This window comes from Stomoxys calcitrans, chromosome 2 (genome assembly GCF_963082655.1).
Source record: "Stomoxys calcitrans chromosome 2, idStoCalc2.1, whole genome shotgun sequence".
In the NCBI taxonomy this organism is placed as follows: Eukaryota; Metazoa; Arthropoda; class Insecta; order Diptera; family Muscidae; genus Stomoxys; species Stomoxys calcitrans.
The window spans coordinates 216,033,911-216,052,390 of NC_081553.1; the positions used below are offsets into that span (position 1 = coordinate 216,033,911).

General features: G+C 36.6%; 1 protein-coding gene across 3 annotated transcripts in view; it reads right to left on the minus strand.

Moving 5' to 3' along the window:
- LOC106081092 (maternal protein pumilio) overlaps positions 1-18,480 on the minus strand; it is an 809,199-nt gene that overhangs the window by 697,597 nt on the left and 93,122 nt on the right. For all 3 annotated transcript variants that reach the window (XM_059362138.1, XM_013242815.2, XM_013242816.2), the window contains 3 exons: positions 9,646-9,866; positions 4,689-4,824; positions 4,435-4,553 (listed from right to left, as the gene is read on the minus strand). In XM_059362138.1, coding sequence (XP_059218121.1) covers positions 4,435-4,553; positions 4,689-4,824; positions 9,646-9,866 — 476 coding nt within the window. The remainder of the gene's footprint in view (positions 1-4,434; positions 4,554-4,688; positions 4,825-9,645; positions 9,867-18,480) is intronic.

Here is an 18,480-nt window from a genome sequence, read left to right on the forward strand (position 1 = left end):
TAACAAATTTTGTGGAAATGGGTGTCCTGGGGTTTGTGCCCACTGTGCCCAAGCCAGACACTACCATAGTTATTCCACAAATGCCTGGTAAACCACAACTAAGAACAGGATATTATAGTCATGTTGTTGGGCATGATAACATGGCTTATATTTCCCTGTTGTCGCCGCCGATTTTGTATTTACACGCCTTCCTTCCCCAACTTTCCTTGCTTCATGTCCACAAAGATTGCATTTCATTTTGTGTCAAAAGCTAGGACTACATAACCATCTCCGCCACTACACTATTGCAAGTGTTGATGGTGGCAGATAGTCAACAGCATTTTACTAACTACTGATACGAGATACCATATTGATGATGAGAATGATGGGCCTTTTTGTTTGGTTTTTCCTTACATAAACGTGGAAAATCTACACTTGCTGCTGCTGAGATTCCTGTATTTCCCTCTTAGAAAAGTGTTTTGGTTTGTTCTACTTGTATAGTTTGGTGGTTCTTCTTCCTCTGCATTTTGCTTTTGCTTCTGTCTCTGCTAAATCGCCTAGATGGCCCGGCGGCTGTAAACGTTTCATTTTCATTTCTTTCCTTTCTTCTTTTCGCCATCCTTCCTCCGCCTTTTCTTAATCGATGTTGAGTTTGTTGTGTTTAGACCCTGTTTTTTCTTGTTTTGGCCTTTGCGATTTGTTGTTTTTTTTTTTGGTGTTACTCTTACTCTTTACATTTCGCTTTTCTTTTACGTTTCCTTTGTTGTTTTTTTTTTGCCTTGCTAACAATGTAACCGGTTTACTTAAGATTACATTGCCTTTTTTTTTTGCGTTGTTTTTGCTGATGTTGCTGATTTATGTTTTATGACTTAAGAAAAAGTTTTGTAATTTTTTTTAGCTTTTATATAGCGTAAATAAATCATTTTTGGCAAGAGAAGGCTGTAACACGCGTAACGCGTTTTTGATCATTTGTTTTTTTTTTCCTGTAAAGCATTTTGATGTTTGGCAAATTTATAGGTAATCTTTATAATTAGATAGGAAAGGGAAACTTAAAATCTTGAATGGGGTCATTTTAACTTGAAAACCGTAGGCTCTGCAAAAATTGCAAATTCACAAATGGAATGTTCGCCATTAAGGAACAGCGGGGATGCTTCTCTCATGTCAATGAGTGCTGGCCGTTACAACTTAAAGCTCAATGATTGGTTGAGCTGAGTAGGAATAAGGGAAGCAAGTTTTTGCTTGCCCTCTCATAGTGCTGGAGAGCAGGTATACTTAAAGAGCCTTGTTTCTTGTGTGTTCTACACCGTACTCACTTGTAGTGGGTATGTTGAGTACCATAATCCATTTCACAAGTCTCGCTAATGAAAGTTTTGGTGGACCACAAATCGAGATCCAAGTGTTTAGTGATATGCTTTAGCAACATCGCACTTTTGCCTTACTTTTTCAAAGTCGTCTGCTGTGCTTTTCTTTGATAAGCTCTTTTAACATAAAGGTCTATTGTTAAAGGAATATCCCCAATGGGATCCCCATAAAAACAAATTTTGAAAACATTTTCTATCAAAAACACATTTTGACATAAATGGCGTACCAGAAATCGAGATCCAAGTGGCCTGTGATATGCTTTAGCAACATCGCACATTTGCCTTACATTTCCAAATTTGTCACTTAAAAACAGTAGGCTCTGCAAAAATTGCAAATTCACAAATGGAATGTTCGCCATTAAGGAACAGCGGGGATGCTTCTCTCATGTCAATGAGTGCTGGCCGATACAAGTTTAAGCTCGATGATTGGTTGAGCTGAGTAGGAAGAAGGCAAGTAAGTTTTTGCTTGCCTCTCATAGCGCTGGAGGGCAGGTACATTTAAAGAGCCTTCCTTGTTTCTTGTGTGGATATATAAAACATCATAATCACAAGTCTAGCTGATGAATGTCTTGGCGGACCAGAAATCGACATCCAAATGGACTATGATATGCTTTAGCAACATCGCACATTTGCCTAACATTTTCAATGTCGTCGTTTCTTTTACAAGCTCATTTAACTGAAAGGTCTGTTATTGCACGAATATCCTCTATGGAATCCCAAAAATGAAATTTTAATAAAAATTTTTATCAAAAGATAATTTTAACAAAAATGGCGGACCAGAAATCGACATCCAAATGGCCTGGGATATGCTTTAGCAACATCGCATATTTGCCTTACATTATCATTGTCGTCTGATGTGCTTTCTTTGACTAGCTCATTTAACTTAATGGTCTATTGTTGGACGAATATCCTTAAATGGTATCCCAAAAAATCAAACTTTGACAAAATTTTCCACCAAAAGCTAATTTTGACAAAATTTTTTGATAAACATTAAAACTAGACAATGAGGGTCCCCACCCCCAAAAACCCAATAAGGAAACTTTCACCGCTTTGGGCAATATGGGTATCAAATGAAAGGTATTTAAAAGTAGAGAATGAACTTGGCATTTAAATGTCACCCCAAGTGTCGGGGGGCGCCCCACTTCATGAAACATCACCCAACATGGCACTTTAACCGCTTTGGGCAATATGTGTAGCAAATGAAAGGTATTTAAAAGTGGAATACAAATCTGGCACAAAAATTTATTTTTTGGTGTCGGGGGGTGCCCCACTTCAAGAAACATCATCCAACATGGCACTTTAACCGCTTTGGGCAATATGTGTAGCAAATGAAAGGTATTTAAAAGTGGAATACAAATCTGGCACAAAAATTTATTTTTTGGTGTCTGATTTAAAACACCCCAGCAGGACAAATTTTTCTGATTGGGAGAATATGGATATCAAATGAAAGCTATTTAAAGGTAAAATCCAATGCTAATATCAAAATTTATTCCTTGGTGTCCGAGGGACCTCCTCATCCCCAAAACCCCTCAACAGGACATATTTACCGATTGCGAAAATATGGGTATCAAACGAAAGATATTTGGAAGCTGAGTACACATATGTTATAAGAATTTGGTCCAAGGTGTCTATGGGACCTCCCCAACCCCAAAAACCCACAAAACGGACCGACCCTCTTCTCCCAATAAATACAACGCCAAAATGTCATGTACAATAAGATGACCGAGAATATATTGTACTCAAATGAAAGGACGTGTCCGAGGGCAATCCCCCTCCCCCTATCCTACCCAAAAACAAGGAATTAATTAGTGTGAATCTGAACGAGACCCGTAGCCTTGAAAATCTTGATAGCCACCTTCAAAATGCTTGACATTATGAGGCTCAAACAAAATCGTGTTCTAGCACTGATGCTGATATTACTTCAGGTCCGCCTCTAAACTCCCTTAAAATCGGTCATAATTGCCTACTATGGCGATAAATAATTGATATTTAATAGTAGAAAACGAATTTGACACCCAATTTTGAGGCCAAATGTTTGGGGGTCGTGTCACCCCATAAACTCCCCCTAAACCAATGGCAATTGGCGCTCAAATATAAGAAATTTGAGAATAGAGCACGATGCTGATATTTTTTTTAGGGCTCAGTAGGTGGGTGGCCGCTCATCCTATATACCCCTCAAACTGGACATATTTGTGGATTATGGCAAAAAGGGGCTCAAATCTGTATTTGTTTCATGGCCAAGTGTAGCAGTAACGCCTCACCTTATAAACTCCCCTAAACCACATATCCAAACTTTAATGGGCGGTCCCTCCCCTTACCCTATTTTCAAAAACGCCAGATCTCGGAGGTTGGGGTGACCGGCTGAACCGATTACCTTAAAATTTTCACAGATGGTGTAAGTTGGTCTGGAAGGAAACATAGGTTATATAATTTTTTGATATCGGAGGCGGGGCGGGCCCTCCCCCAAAAGTACTGCCCAAAAATAAAAGTGGACCGATCGAAACAATATGGGAGTCAAATGAAAGATATTGTGGAGTAGATTACAAATATGGTCAGGAAGGATGAATAGTCTTAAAATTTTGTTGATATTGGCAGGTGGCGGATCCTCCCCCGTTACCCCAAAAACACCATCCAAAATCAATAATGAACCGATAAGGCTAATATGGATATCAAATGAAAGGTATTGGAGAGTAGAATACAAATATGGTATTATCATTTGAGTCTAAGAACCCATCGGCCCGCCCCAACTCCAAAACTCCTCCAAATAGACATATTGGACGTTAATGTCAATATGGGGCTCAAACGAAAGGTATTCGAGAGTAGATTTCGAATCTGGCATACAAAATCAGATCGAAGTATAGGGGCTCACCCCACCCGCCAAGACCGCCCGAAATGGGCATATGACCCATCATGTATAAATGGGACTCGTTTTGTTTGTCTGTTCCGTAGAATCAAAAACGGCTGAACCGATTTTCATAAAATTGTCACAGATTGTGTAGGTTTGTCCGGAAGAAAACATATAGTCTTAGATATCGGATAGGGGCTAATATAAAATAAAAAAACTGTGACATAGCAAAATAATATTTTGACTTACTTGAATCCTTTGTCATCATCAATGCCATTGACAACACCATTTGTTGTTGTCACTTGGTCATCCTTTTTCAAACCGTTTGTGTCAAATGGTGAATTGGCTTTTTCTTTATCGTCGTGAGTCTGCAAAATGTAAAACAGGATAGCAGAGATATTAGAGTATACCGAAAATTCATCGATTTGAAATTGCTTAGTGCAATATATTGTATATTGGTATGACTATGAGTAAATTTGTTTTCTGTTTTTTTGGCAACTTACCTTATCATTATCGTCGAATTTCAGTCCCCTCAAACGTGGTTCGAGGCCAGACAAAGGACTCTCTTTATTCGTTGGTGATCCACCCAAAACATATTCGACCATTTTAACACCCAAACCACTTGTGGAATCACGAGGACTGTAAAAGAAAAGAGGGTTTGAGTAAAGAAAATGAGTAAAAAAGAGATCAAATAAATTTAGAGAAATGTATGAAAATCAAATATCTCAAATTTATAAAAATCAAATATTCGAAAAAATCTTGAATTTTCTGAAAACTGAATTTTCAATTTTGTTATTTGCAGATCGGCTTTTGTCAACTCCATATGAGAACTAGTTTAGCCGGTTTTCTAAAATTTTCCAAAAGTAGAGTCTGATGTGCACACTGAACAGTAACCCAAAGCAAAAATCTGATAAAAAATATGGCGCCAAATAACTGAGGAAAACGACCCACCAAAGAGCACCCAAGCGGGTATGACAATGTCGGACACATATGAAATCGCTTAATGTCCGCCCTATCCCCTAAAATCTGCAGAGGATAAATGATTGGTACCGTGAAATAGAGTATGAATGGAATATTAGAATCTACTACCAATCTAATAATGCCAGGGTTTTTCAGTAAGAGCGCTACAAAAGTTTTCTTAAAAAAAAAAAAACAGTTTTGGATATCAATGAAATTCATGCATAAATCAGCCGATACTGCTGCAATTTCACGTTCGATATTCGTACGAAGTTCATCAGTCCTCATAAACTTGTTGGCATATCGATTGGACAATTTCGTGAGATAACGGTAGCGATTCCCATTCACAGTAACGTGCCGGTCTTGATCATCACGAAAGAAGTACGACCCAATGACACCGCCGGCCCATAAACCGCACTAAATCGTAATTTTTTCTGGAATGCAATGATGACTCTGGAGTACATGTGGATTTCTGTCTGTCTAATTACTTATATTTCGCTTATTAACGAAGTCATTCAGCCAGAAATGAGCCTAATCGCTGAATTGGACGTAGCGCTTTTGTCCCCTATGAATGCAGTGCATTGCGTTGGCGAATGGAAAAACATTAGCCGGAAGTCGATTCCACATACGAATGCTTCCGAACCATTCATAACCAAACGAGGTTTCAGCCTATCGTGTGATCTCTTTAATATCCTGCTGGAGAAGATTATACCAGATGCAGATGTGAATAGATAGGACACACTAATCACAAGAGAACACATGATACTCGCCTATGCCGACGACATCGACTTCATTGGTCGGTCACTGGAAGTAGTAACTGCAGCCTTTGAAAGAATCGAAAGACAGTCAGTGAAAACGGGTCTGGCTGTAAATGGAGATAAGACGAAATGGATGGTTTCAACTCCCAAAAAGCCTTGCACAATCGAGCAGATAAAGAAAATGGAGAAAGTTGGGAACCACAACTTCGAGACAGTCAGTAACTTTATCTACCTCGGCACCGCCGTAACCGAAACGAATGACACCAGTCTTGAGATAAAGCGAAGAATAATACTGGCAAACAGATGCTACTTTGGACTAAGTAAGTAGTTTAAAAAACAACCACCTCTCGACAGACGAAGATTACACTATACAAGACACTGATACTACCCGTGTTGTTATATGGTTCTGAAGCATGGGTACTTGTGAAAGCAGATGAAAAAGTGCTTGTAGTATTTGAGACAAAGATTCTTCGTAAAATATATGGACCAGTTTGCGTTAAAATATTTGGTTGCCCAAAAAGTAATTGCGGATTTTTCATATAGTCGGCGTTGACAAATTTTTTCACAGCTTGTGACTCTGTAATTGAATTCTTTCTTCTGTCAGTTGTCAGCTGTTACTTTTAGCCTGCTTTAGAAAAAAAGTGTAAAAAAGTATATTTGATTAAAGTTCATTCTAAGTTTTATTAAAAATATATTTACTTTCTTTTAAAAAATCCACAATTACTTTTTGGGCAACCCAATAGAATATAGGCGACGTATGAACCACGAGCTGTATGATGTCGATAGCATAGTTACACGCATCAAAATACAACAGCTGCGTTGGCTAGGTCATGTTGTCAGAATGGATGAAGAAGCTCCAGCAAAGAAGTTTTTTGAAGGCAAACACGGTAAAGACCAAAAGCCTGATGGAAAGATAAGTGCTGGAAGACACCTTGAAACTTGGTGTCAAAGATTTTAGAATGAGCGCAGAAGATCGAGGTGCTTGAAACGCCTTTCTACGTTCGGCTAGCGAAACAAATGTTCTGTCATAGCCAATTAAAGTAAAATAAGTAAGATCATTTTTATCGTATTTGGCATTGATACGATCGCCTCGATAGCAAGTTGATTCCGTGCTCGGATTATCACTGAGGGGATCGTGGGCTCCGTTCCCACCAAAGGCATGTTCTGTAGGTACTCTGGTACCACAATAGACTAAAATAGTGTGAGTAACTATGTTCAGAATACAGATTGCCTCTTTAAAACTATAACAAGCTACGCTAAAACTGATACAGGATTGAATGAAACAAGTAAAACTTGTAAGGATCGGCAGAGCCGGATCCTATATGCTCTGCAACTTTAATTGCTTTTGTCAAGTTCTTTGCACCTTTTCTCTTTATATTGTAGAAACTCAATAGGATAATGGGAGGTCTAGCAAAAAAAAAATAAATTAAAAGGCTTTAAGTTCGGCCGGACCGAAATTTAGACACCAACCCACTCGGGTATATTGTAAACTAACTTTGATATAATCCGGTGCAAAACGCATTTTTTATGCACCCATAGCAGCTATACTTAAATATGGTTCGACTAAATTCGGCACGGACATTGAGTTGTCTAACAAATACAAGTCCAAGTTCAATTTCATATAGGACACGAAAAGCCTACCATAATTTAAATATGGTTCGACCAAATTCGGCACGGACATTGAGTTGTCTAACAAATACAAGTCCATTTTCAATTTCATATAGGACACGAAAAGCCTAACATAATTCACTTTAATGGGGCCAGGACTTTAAATTGAGGGATCGGTTCAGTTGTTGGAAGTCAAAGCTAAACCCTACATGCTGCATTTCAGCCAAATCGGACAAAAATTGGGGCTTGTAAGGGCTCAAGAAGTCAAATCAGGAAATCGGTTTATATGGGAGCGATATCAGGTTATAGATCGATTTGGACCATACTTGGCACATTTGTTGAAAATCATAACAAAACACTACATGCTTAATTTCAGCCAAATCGGACTAAAATTGAGGCTTCCAGGGGCTCAAGAAATCAAATCGGGAGATCGGTTTATATGGGAGCTATATCAGGTTATAGACCGATTTGGACCATACTTGGCACATTTGTTGAAGATCATTACAAAACACTACATTCTCAATTTCAGCCAAATCGGATTGCGGCTTCCAGGGCTCAAGAAATCAAATCGTGAGATCTGTTTATATGGGAGCTATATCTGAATCTGTACCGATATTGCCTACAGGCTTCCAGGGCCTCAAGAAGTCAAATCGAGAGACCGGTTTATATGGGAGCTATATCTAAATCTGAACAGATATGGCCCATTTGCAGTCACCAACGACCTTTACGCGTTTGACCCCTATGGTGATTTTGAAAGACGGACGGACGGACATGGCTAGATCGACTCAGAGCTCCGAGACGATCAAGAAGATATATACTTCACGCGGTCTTAGACGAATATTTCGAGGTGTTACAAACGGAATGACTAGATTAGTATAAAAAGGATGTCGAAAGGCTTAACGCAACTCACTGTCGCAAATTTCAGCGAAATCGGACAATATATGCGGCATTTATGGGCCTAAGACCTTAAATCATATCGGCCAAATTGAAAAAATATCTCGAAGAGCCTAACACAACTCACTGTCCCAAATTTCAGTACAACAAATGCGCCTTTTAGGGGCCCAAGACCCTAAATCGAGAGATCGGTCTATACGACAGCTATATCCAAATCTAGAAAGATCTGGGCCAAACTGAAATAGGATGTTGAGTGACCAAACACAACTTACTGTGTCAAATTTCAGCTAAATCGGAGTATAAATGTGGCTTTTATGGGCCCAAGACCTTAAATCGGCAGGCCGGTCTATATGGGGGCTATATCATGATATAGTTCGATATAGCCCATCTTCGAACTTAATGTGCCTATGGACAAAAATGGAATCTGTGCAAAGTATCAGTTCAATATCTCTATTTTTAAAGACCGTAGCGTGATTTCAACAGACAGACAGACAGACGCACATGTCTAGATCGTCTTCGATTTTTACGACGATCAAAAATATATATTATATAGGATTAGAAATGGATATTTCGATGTGTTGCAAACGGAATGACAAAATGAATATACCCCAATTCTTCGGTGGTGGGTACAAAAAGGATTATTTCATTTATTTGGATTGCTTCTGGTAGAGACAAGATGTCAAAAGGGCCGATATGTATATGTGGGTGCTATAACAGAGAATGAACCTATTTATATCATACCTGTGCTGAATATTGGTGGTCAAATCGTGAACCCAATTGAGTAAAAATTGCAACCTCTAGGATCTAGAAATAAAATCCAGTGATCCGTTAATGCAACATCTATTTCAAATCATGGACCGGTTAAGGTTCATAACATAAGTTTTTATGCCAAATCGGAAAAGAATTTCGCCCACTGAGGTCTTAAGTTAAATAGGGACATCGTTTTGTATGAGAGCTTTACCAGGTTACAGACCGATTCTGGCCATACCTTGTAGCTTACAGAAAGAAGTCATTTGCAGGACTTGACGAAGGTTATGATATGGTATAGAGAAATCAGATACGACCCATCCGAACTCTATGCCTGTGTTTCAATGCAATAAATTATATGTATAAAATACTTTTAAATTATATCAAATGTAAAAAGTTATTTTTAAAAATTCCTCGATAGTATAGTGGTTAATATCACCGCCTGATTTTTTTTTTTTTTGTTGCATTTTCCCACATTTCTTTGGGAATAACTCACCTCAATATACCAGCATTTCCACTCGCTGTCGTATCGGGCGCTTGTGGAAATGTACGTGGCCTCGGCAATATGGTTTCAGTCTGTGTTGACCATGGCGAATCTTTCCAAACATGTGGATCACCAATGTGTAAGGGATTAAGGGGGCCACCGGTAACACCAGCCGATGAGGCACCCTTGCCATCTGATTTTTCCCATAATTTTTTGGCAGTGGATGTAGTGATCTGAAAGGAAAAAAACAAGCAAAATTAGACAAGAATATAAATAATTCTAAAAGGCAAAAAGAAGAATGGATACAAAATTTATTATCTATGGAATTATGGGCCATAGTCTGTTATTTCCACCCTATGCTCTGTGTAGAAGGGAAAGAGAAAAACGTAAAAATGGTGGCAATGTTTATTGAAGATGACAGCCAAGTGAATTACTTGCTGTTTTTCTGTTACATTCCGGTTTGACTTAAACCACGTTGTGTTATTTCCGGTTTTGAATGAGCTATTCACTCTCTTGCACCCGGTGTGTGGTAGTGACGACATAACAGGACATGGAAATAAATTCATAATGGTGTAAAACGGTGTTGCCAGATAGATTTTTAAGAAGTAAATAGGAATTAAAGGTAATTTTTCAAAATTTTCATAGGTATGTATAGAAGAGCTAGGGAGGAAGAGAGCGATTACTGGCTTAAATTTTGGTGCATGGTGGCATGGAGGCGGATTGAAATCCGCACACTCGTTCACACCTAACCTAAATCATTCAATGCAACATTATTTTTTTGGCTCTTTTCTCAATTAAGGAGTTACAAGCATTTTTAAGTTAAAAAAGTAGAATTTTTTTGTCAAAAGATCTATCTTTACCAATTTTTTAAGAAATTTTAAGCTATTCCATTTTTAGGAAAAAAAAATTTTGGAACTGGACCTATAAATGATGGTTTTAACTGGCGGTGTATCATTTGTATAAGCCCGCGGGGAACAACTTTCATTGCCTCTAAGTTATCCCCTGAGGATCCACCTCAATATTCCCAAAAAAAAGTTAAAATTTCGATATCTCTATCTACTAAAAATCTTGAGAAGTTTTTCAATGACATAGACTTGCTTTGGAGCCACTGTGTAACTCTTTTGATTCAAAATTTATGATGTACCCTCTCGAAGAACCTGTTAAAGTTAAGTTTTTCAAACCAGAAAATATTTTATGTTCAAATTCCACTCTGTGCGGCGAGACGTATGAAGACAACCATTATAAAGAAGAGCAAGTATATTTTCCATTTTGTTGCCGTCATATTTATTCAGGTCTTGGATACTTGAATTAGTTACAGTATGTATGTAACATCTTCAACAGTTGGGTGCTTATTAATTGACCAAAAATGCTTTGCCCCCTAACTATGTCGTTTGGCATTTGTGTTAGTGATGTTCCGGAAAATTGGTTTTTTAGTGGCAACACTGTGACTCTCTCCCTCTCTCCTTGTTTCCAGTTCGAACTCAAATTCCCCTAGTATTTTATTTTTACATTGCAACACTTCAACAAAACCCTACAGCCCATTTGCCGCCATATGACAGCTGCAAATTACAGGTTCTAGGTTTTTGTCCAATCATTGCAATTTATTCCCATCTTCTACTTCACCTCCTGCTCCAGCTTACACTCACTATACCATAGCAAATAAAAGCTAGCTCGAAAGGGTAATGACATTTTATGTTCGGGATGTTAGTGTGATGTTTGCTTTTTGTGATTTGATTTCTTTATTGTTGTTGTCCCAGTCGAAAAAGGGTGGGCGATTTGGCTGGCTGAGTGAGAGATGGCAAGAGAGTTGCCATGCTATGACCTAATTGCCAATAAAGTAGTAATGCAATGAATCGGTGATGATGGCAAACGGAAACAAAACATGTTACAGTGCTCAAGTTTTTGGAAATTGTGGAAAAATACAACAACACTGACGATGTTTACATTGCACCAAACGCCACCGCACAATGAAGAAGGAAATCAAAAATTATGGCTTTTGAAAGTTGACAAAATCTAATTAGAATGTTGAAATGCTGTAAAGGGAGTAAAGGCAAAGGGAGATTGAGGAAAAAAAAAGACTTGGGCAAGGGATATTTTATGTTATCAACGGGTCAACAACAAATGCATTACATTGAGGAGAAAGTAAGAAAATTAACCATACGGAACAAGTGTTTCACCTGCAGAGAAATGCATCCTGTTTCATATGGGACCCTACATATTAGGGATGTCTATATGTGTTAGTCTTTTCTTTTCTTTTTTACTCGGTTAAGTTGTGAAGAGGGAACTCCAAATATCTATTTCGCAAAATTCTTGCCACTGACACTATCCCCAATCATTTTCTATTTTATAAACCTGAGTCCGTTCAAATCTGGTGTCGGTACCAGTAAGCCACAAAAGTCGGGCATGGACTTAGGAAATGCTCCAACGTTTTGTCGTATGTCCTACATACGTTGTCGGCCAAGATCACTAAGTTTTTTTTTACGCCTCTAACAACATTGTTTGAAAAAAAATCTATTCCTACAGTTAATGGTTTTACCAACGAGACCCAAGTTGGGCGCCACTTTATTACAGGCTGCATTTCAACAGAATCAAAGGAGTCTAAGTTGAGAGGCATTTGATTATCTCCAACTCCAGGTTACTATTTTTTTTTTTTTTTTAAATTACTCATCTCGCCATTTAGTTGAATTTGTGTTCGTGGCCTATGTTGGGCGCCACTTTATTACAAAAACCGCTTTCAACGGTATGATATGAGGATCGTAAGCGCCTCAATTGCTAGTTTTTTTTAAAACCAACTTTGAAGGTTTTTGCCAAATTTAGATTGCGGTAGCAACTTGATTCCGTTAACGAGACCCAAGTTGGGCGCCACTTTTTAATCTTTTTTAACAGTGAATGGGTTTGGTAGGCGCCTTAAGTTGGCAGCTTTTTTATTAACATTAAAATTCTTTTGAGTCTTTTCAGAAACAGAGATTGTGCTAATACTTAATTTTTACCAAGACCCCAGTTGGGCGCCATTTTATCACACAAAGCTATTTCAACCATATAATGCGAAATCGTTACACAAAATTACGAGCCATTTTATTGACCCCAAAATCCTTGATTGCTGAAAAAAACTATTCTTCAAGTTTATTGGATTTGTTTTTATGGACCATGTTGGGCGCCACTGAATTACTGAAACGTTTTTAAACTGTTAACGAGTATCTTAGGCGTCTAAATCAGGTCATATTTTTTTACTTCCAATTTTCCAAGTCTTCTGCAACTCAGATAGTAGTAAATGCTTAAATGTGTTATCCAGACCCAGGTTGGGCGCCACTTGATTACAACATTTTTTTTAACAATAAGCTGAGTATGGTAGGAGTCTAAAGTTGGGTGTTATTTTGTCAACACCAATATTCTTTGTTTTTGAGATTATGATAGATCCTAAATGTTATCGAGGGCCATGTCGGGCGCTATTTTAGTACACAAATCTAATTACTAAATAATGTAAAATTATGACACAAAATTCAGAGCAATTTTATTGACCTCAACATGTTTCATACGTTAAAAAGTCCCAGCTATTTCAGCTAATTGATGTTGTGCTCGTGGCCCAAGTTGAGCGCGACTTTATTAGAAAATCTCTTTCATCAGTAAGATGAATATGACAGACGCCTAAAGTTGGGGACTATTTCATTAGTTCCAAGAACGTTAATTTTTTGATAAACGCAACATGTGATAGACCATAAATATATATTCAAGGCCCAAGTTGGGCGCCATATTATTAAAGAAAACTGTTTTAGCTGTATAATGCGACATTACTGCACAAAATTAAGAGTTACTTTAATGACCCCAGAATATTCGATTTTTCAAAAAAAAAAAAATATTTCTCAAATTAATTGGATTTATTATAGAGGCCCATGTTGGGCGCCAATTTATTACAGAATTATTTTCTACAACAGTATAATGCGAAATAATATCACAAATCTAAGAGCTACTTTACTGAACCCAAAATCTTCGATTATTCGAAAAAATAACTCTTGCTCAAATTAATTGGATTTATTATAAAGGCCCATGTTGGGCGCCAATTTAATAAAAAAAATTATTTTCGGAGGGTATATGAGTGAAGTCGGCGCTTAAAACTGAGGTTGGGCGCCACTTTTTGACAAAAGCAGTTTCAACAGTATGCTGAGTTTGGTAGAAGTTAAAGTTGGGAGTTTTTTTTAACACCAACATTCTTTATTTTTGAGAAACACAGGTTGTGGTAGAATATGAATATCTCATGGAGGTCCAAGTTGGGCGCCATTTTATAACAACATTTTTTTAACAAAATTTTGAGTGGGGTAAGGGCCTATAATTGAACGTTTTTTTTATTTACTCCAAAATTCTAAGTCTTTTGAGAAACGCAGATAGTGGTAGATGCTTAAATGTGTTAGCGAGGACCAGGTTGGACGCCAATTTTATTACACAAATCGAATTCACTATTGTAATGTAAAATTATGACAAAAATTTGGAACAATTTTATAGATCCAACATGTAGGATAAATTAGAAAAACACCAGCTACTTCAGTTAATTGATTTTGTGCTCGCGGCCCAAGTTGGGCGCCACTTTATTACAAAATCTTTTTCAACAGTAAGATGAGTATGGTAGACGCCTACAATTGGGAACTTTTTTAATAGTTTCATTATTCTAAATTTTTGAGAAACAAAGTTGTGATAGATCATAAATATATAATAAAGGCCCAAGTTGGGCGCCATTTTAATATAAAACTCTATTTTAACAGTATAATGACCAAAATTGCAAGCAATTTCACATCATTGACCATTTCAAAAACTCCTTCTACTATAGTTTCTTGGATTTAGGTTCGTGACCCTAGTTGGGCACCACTTTTAAACAAAATCCATTTTCATAGTACGGTATGATGCTCATAAGCGCCTTAAGTTATGAAGTATTTCATTATCTCCAACTTCCTGGGACTTTTGAAAAACAACTATGTTTGCAATTAACAGAATTTGTTGTCGAGACCTAAGTTCAATTAAATCGAAAGACGTGGGGTTTAATAGTGTAATGGAAATATAATTGTCTCAAATTTTTGAGTGCAATTGCATTAACCCCAATTGGTCTGAACCTTTGAAAAACACTGGCCCTGAGAATTGGTTGAATTTTTATCGGGGACATGGTTGGGCGCCACTTCTGTTTGAATATTACAATAAAATATAATAGTGAGCCATTATTAAGATATATTTTTGTATATTTATTTCACTCTTGAAATTTGGTTAATTTTTTATAATGCCCCTAGTTGGGCGCCACTTTAAAACACTAATCTTTTTAAAAGTATAATATAAGTAAAAATATACGCAAGGTTGAGTACAAATTATCTCAGACTTCATTGCCCCTCTGAATTTGAGTTGGATTTTTTACCATGACCCAAGTTGGGCGCCACTTTAAGACATAAATTTGTTTTAATAGTAATATAGAAGATCAAATTCATTCGGACTTCTTTGTCCCTTCGAAAAAGATTTTGTATAATGGTTGAACTCCTCAACCATAATTTTTCCTTACATTTAAAAACTTATTTGATGTGAAAATACGTTTTCCCCTAGCTGCTTTCAACGTGGCAAAAACAATTAAGTCAAACATCTTTTTGGGGCATATTATTTTTTATTCATTTCAACAATGTTGATGTTTGCGTGGGAAAAAAAAGTTAAATAAGATGGAATTAAAAAATCATGAATGAGTTCTGCTGGTAGTCATGTTGTTGACCATCTGAAAAAAGTTACCAAAAGAAACCCGGCCTGGAGAAAGGACAATGATTAGGGTGTCTTGCCATAAAATTAAAGCAAACAATGACTTAAAGAGCAGCACATATAATTCAGGGTCTAGTGTTGGTGTGCCAGAGAGAAGAGGGCACACTTCGAAAATATCCAGACTTTACTTTCTAGAATCTAAGGAAGTAGAGAAAATTATACCTAATTTTTTGTTAGCTTTAACCTCCTTCGTGTAGCACACAAGAGGTTTGGCAAATTTGACAAATGTTTAAATTACATGCACATGGCACCCGGGCACACATACACAGTGACATGGTCACCTTTCCTCGAAGGACCATAGACCTTGCGACGATATTATATGGCATATGGCAGTATTTCACACATTGACAAGGATATTTTGGAGGGAGGCGATGCAGTCTTAGGGGGGTAGCCAACTCATAAAAATGTCCTAATATGTATGACTATGTGGAAAATATCTCCTTCCTATACACTCTTCCAAATGTTAGGTGGTGATATGGTCATATATGCAGAACCAAGTCTGCTGCTGTTGTTTAAGGATATCAACATTAACGTGTTAAATACACATTTCCAAGGATATTCAAAGCTACAAAAATAAATTACTATGTATATAGATGAACTGAACTGAGCTGACTGGCTGGCAAACACGTAAGTTGTTCGTTCACCTAATGGCATGTCCAAGTCATGGAATGTATGGAACTTTGGCCACTTCATTAACGTACATTGAAGGCACAATAAAAATGTCTAATTAACATAACAATTACATAGGCTTTGATTCTTTTTCTAAGGAAATTAAATTTTTTTGGTAGAAAAGTTTTCATGAATTTCATTTTAAAACGGGGTATTGGCTGACACTATTTTAGGGATAAGAGCAAACCAAGTAGACAAACACTTTGGGGCAGAACCAAAAAATTTATATGACAAAGTAAATAGAAACTTAAACATTAGGACAAAAAGGGGTGATGAAATATTTAAAAAAATATATATAATTGCCCCATTAAAAAAAGAGCAGCGGTGATAAACTACGGCAAAAGAAAATTTCACTAAAATTTTGTCCTTACTGAAAAGTTCACTAAAATTTTGTATTTAGAGAAAATTCGAATGAAAATTTCTTTTCAAAATGGAAAAATTCAGATTTTATTTCAATGAAACTAAAGGCCTTATCCACAAAACCTAAGGTAGATTTGAAATAGGTTTATTAGACATATTTTCTTTATAGAACTGTCATAAACTTCATAAAGATTGTTTTAAAAATTTCTTTAATATTTTTGGGCCTGTAACGGTTTTTGAAAACGCAAAACGAAAGATTGCCTTATTTCTTGCAAACATTGCCACATATAAGCATTAATACATACTTTAATCAAATGTCTACCCATTTAGAGGAACCTCAAGTGGTTTTAACCTAAAAAGTTGAAAGTTTGGAAAATCTTTGTTTTTAACTAATTTTGGAACCCTTTTCATTAACCAAAACTTTCAAGGTTATATGAAAAGCAACTTTTTATGAAGGTTTTTGAATTTATTATCCCGACCCATGTTGGGCGCCACTTAACAAAGTTTTAAGATATGAGCATCAATAGAGTCTTAAGTCTGGAAACATTTTTCTGATGCCAAATATTTTGGTCTTGTGAAAAAACGCCGACTTTTGTAGTTAATTAAATTTGCTACCATGGCCCACGTTGGGCGCTAATTTAAAAATAAAAATAGTTCCTAGTGATACGAGTATTATTGGCTCCTAAATTTGAAAGCAGTTTTAATAACTCGAACTTTCATAGTCTTTTAAAACTTCAAATTTAGTGATTCGTTGCAGGTGATACTAAAGTTGAGCGTCAATTTATTAGAAGTTTTTTGTTAGAAGTATGAAATATTTAAAAAAAAATGGTAATAATTCCCCGCTTTAGGCGGCTATTTAACTCAAATTGTACCGGTAAAATAGATCTTGCAATCAATTGGCGTCCAACTTGGGCAACATTAACAAAATCAATTAAATACCAAAATCGGGGTTTTCAATAAACAAAGAATGTTGGAGTTAGTAAAATGGGTCGCAAATTTAGGCACCTATTGAGAATAGGTACTTCATACTACTGAGAATAGTAATTGGAACCAGTTTTAGTTACTCCAACATTCCTTGTTTATTGAAAACCCCAAGTTTGGTAGTTTATTGAATTTCTTATTGTGGCCCATGTTGGGCGCCAATTGATTACAAAATCCGTTTTAGTAGTAAAATTTGTGTTTAATAGCCGCCTAAAGCAGGGAATTCATTCCAATGTTCTTAAATACTTCATACTACTGAGAATTGTAGGTGCAACCCGTTATAGAAATTCAAACTTTTTTTGTTTATTGAAAACCCCGAGTTTAGTAGTTTATTGAATTTCTTATGGTGGTCCATGTTGGGCGCCAATTAATTACAAAATCCGTTTTAGCAGTAAAATTTGAGTTCAATAGACGCCTTAATCAGGAAATGATACCCGTTTTCTTTAATATTTCATATATTTAATCTCATACTATTGAGAATCGGAGGTGGAACCAGTTTTACTGATTCGAACATTCTTTGTTTATGGAAAACCTAGAGTTTGGTAGTTTATTGAATTTCTTATTGTGGCCCATGTTGGGTGCCAATTGATTACAAAATCCGTTTTTGTAGTAAAATTTGTGTTTAATAGCCGCCTAAAGCAGGGAATTAATTCCAACTTTCTTAAGTTTTGAAAACACATATTTTGGAAGATGATCGAGTTCTTTGTCGAGATTGCAGTTGAACTCCACTTTAATATAATATTGTATATTAAATTTGTTTTTGTGGCCCAAGTTGGGCGCCAATCGATTACAAAATATGTTTTAACAGTAAAAATTGAGTTTAATAGCCGCCTTAAGCCGAGAATTATTTCTAATATTGAAAACACAGATTTTGAAAGCTGAGTGAATATTTTGTCGGGACTTAAGTTGGGCGCCACTTTAATGTGAAATCTTTCAAAATAGTTTATTATGTGCATAGATAGGATAGGCTTTTTAAACAGGCTTTGATTTTAGATAAAAACTCTCTTTCTAAGCTGTTTAAACATAATATGAAGGCCCAAGTTGGTCGCCAGTTTATTA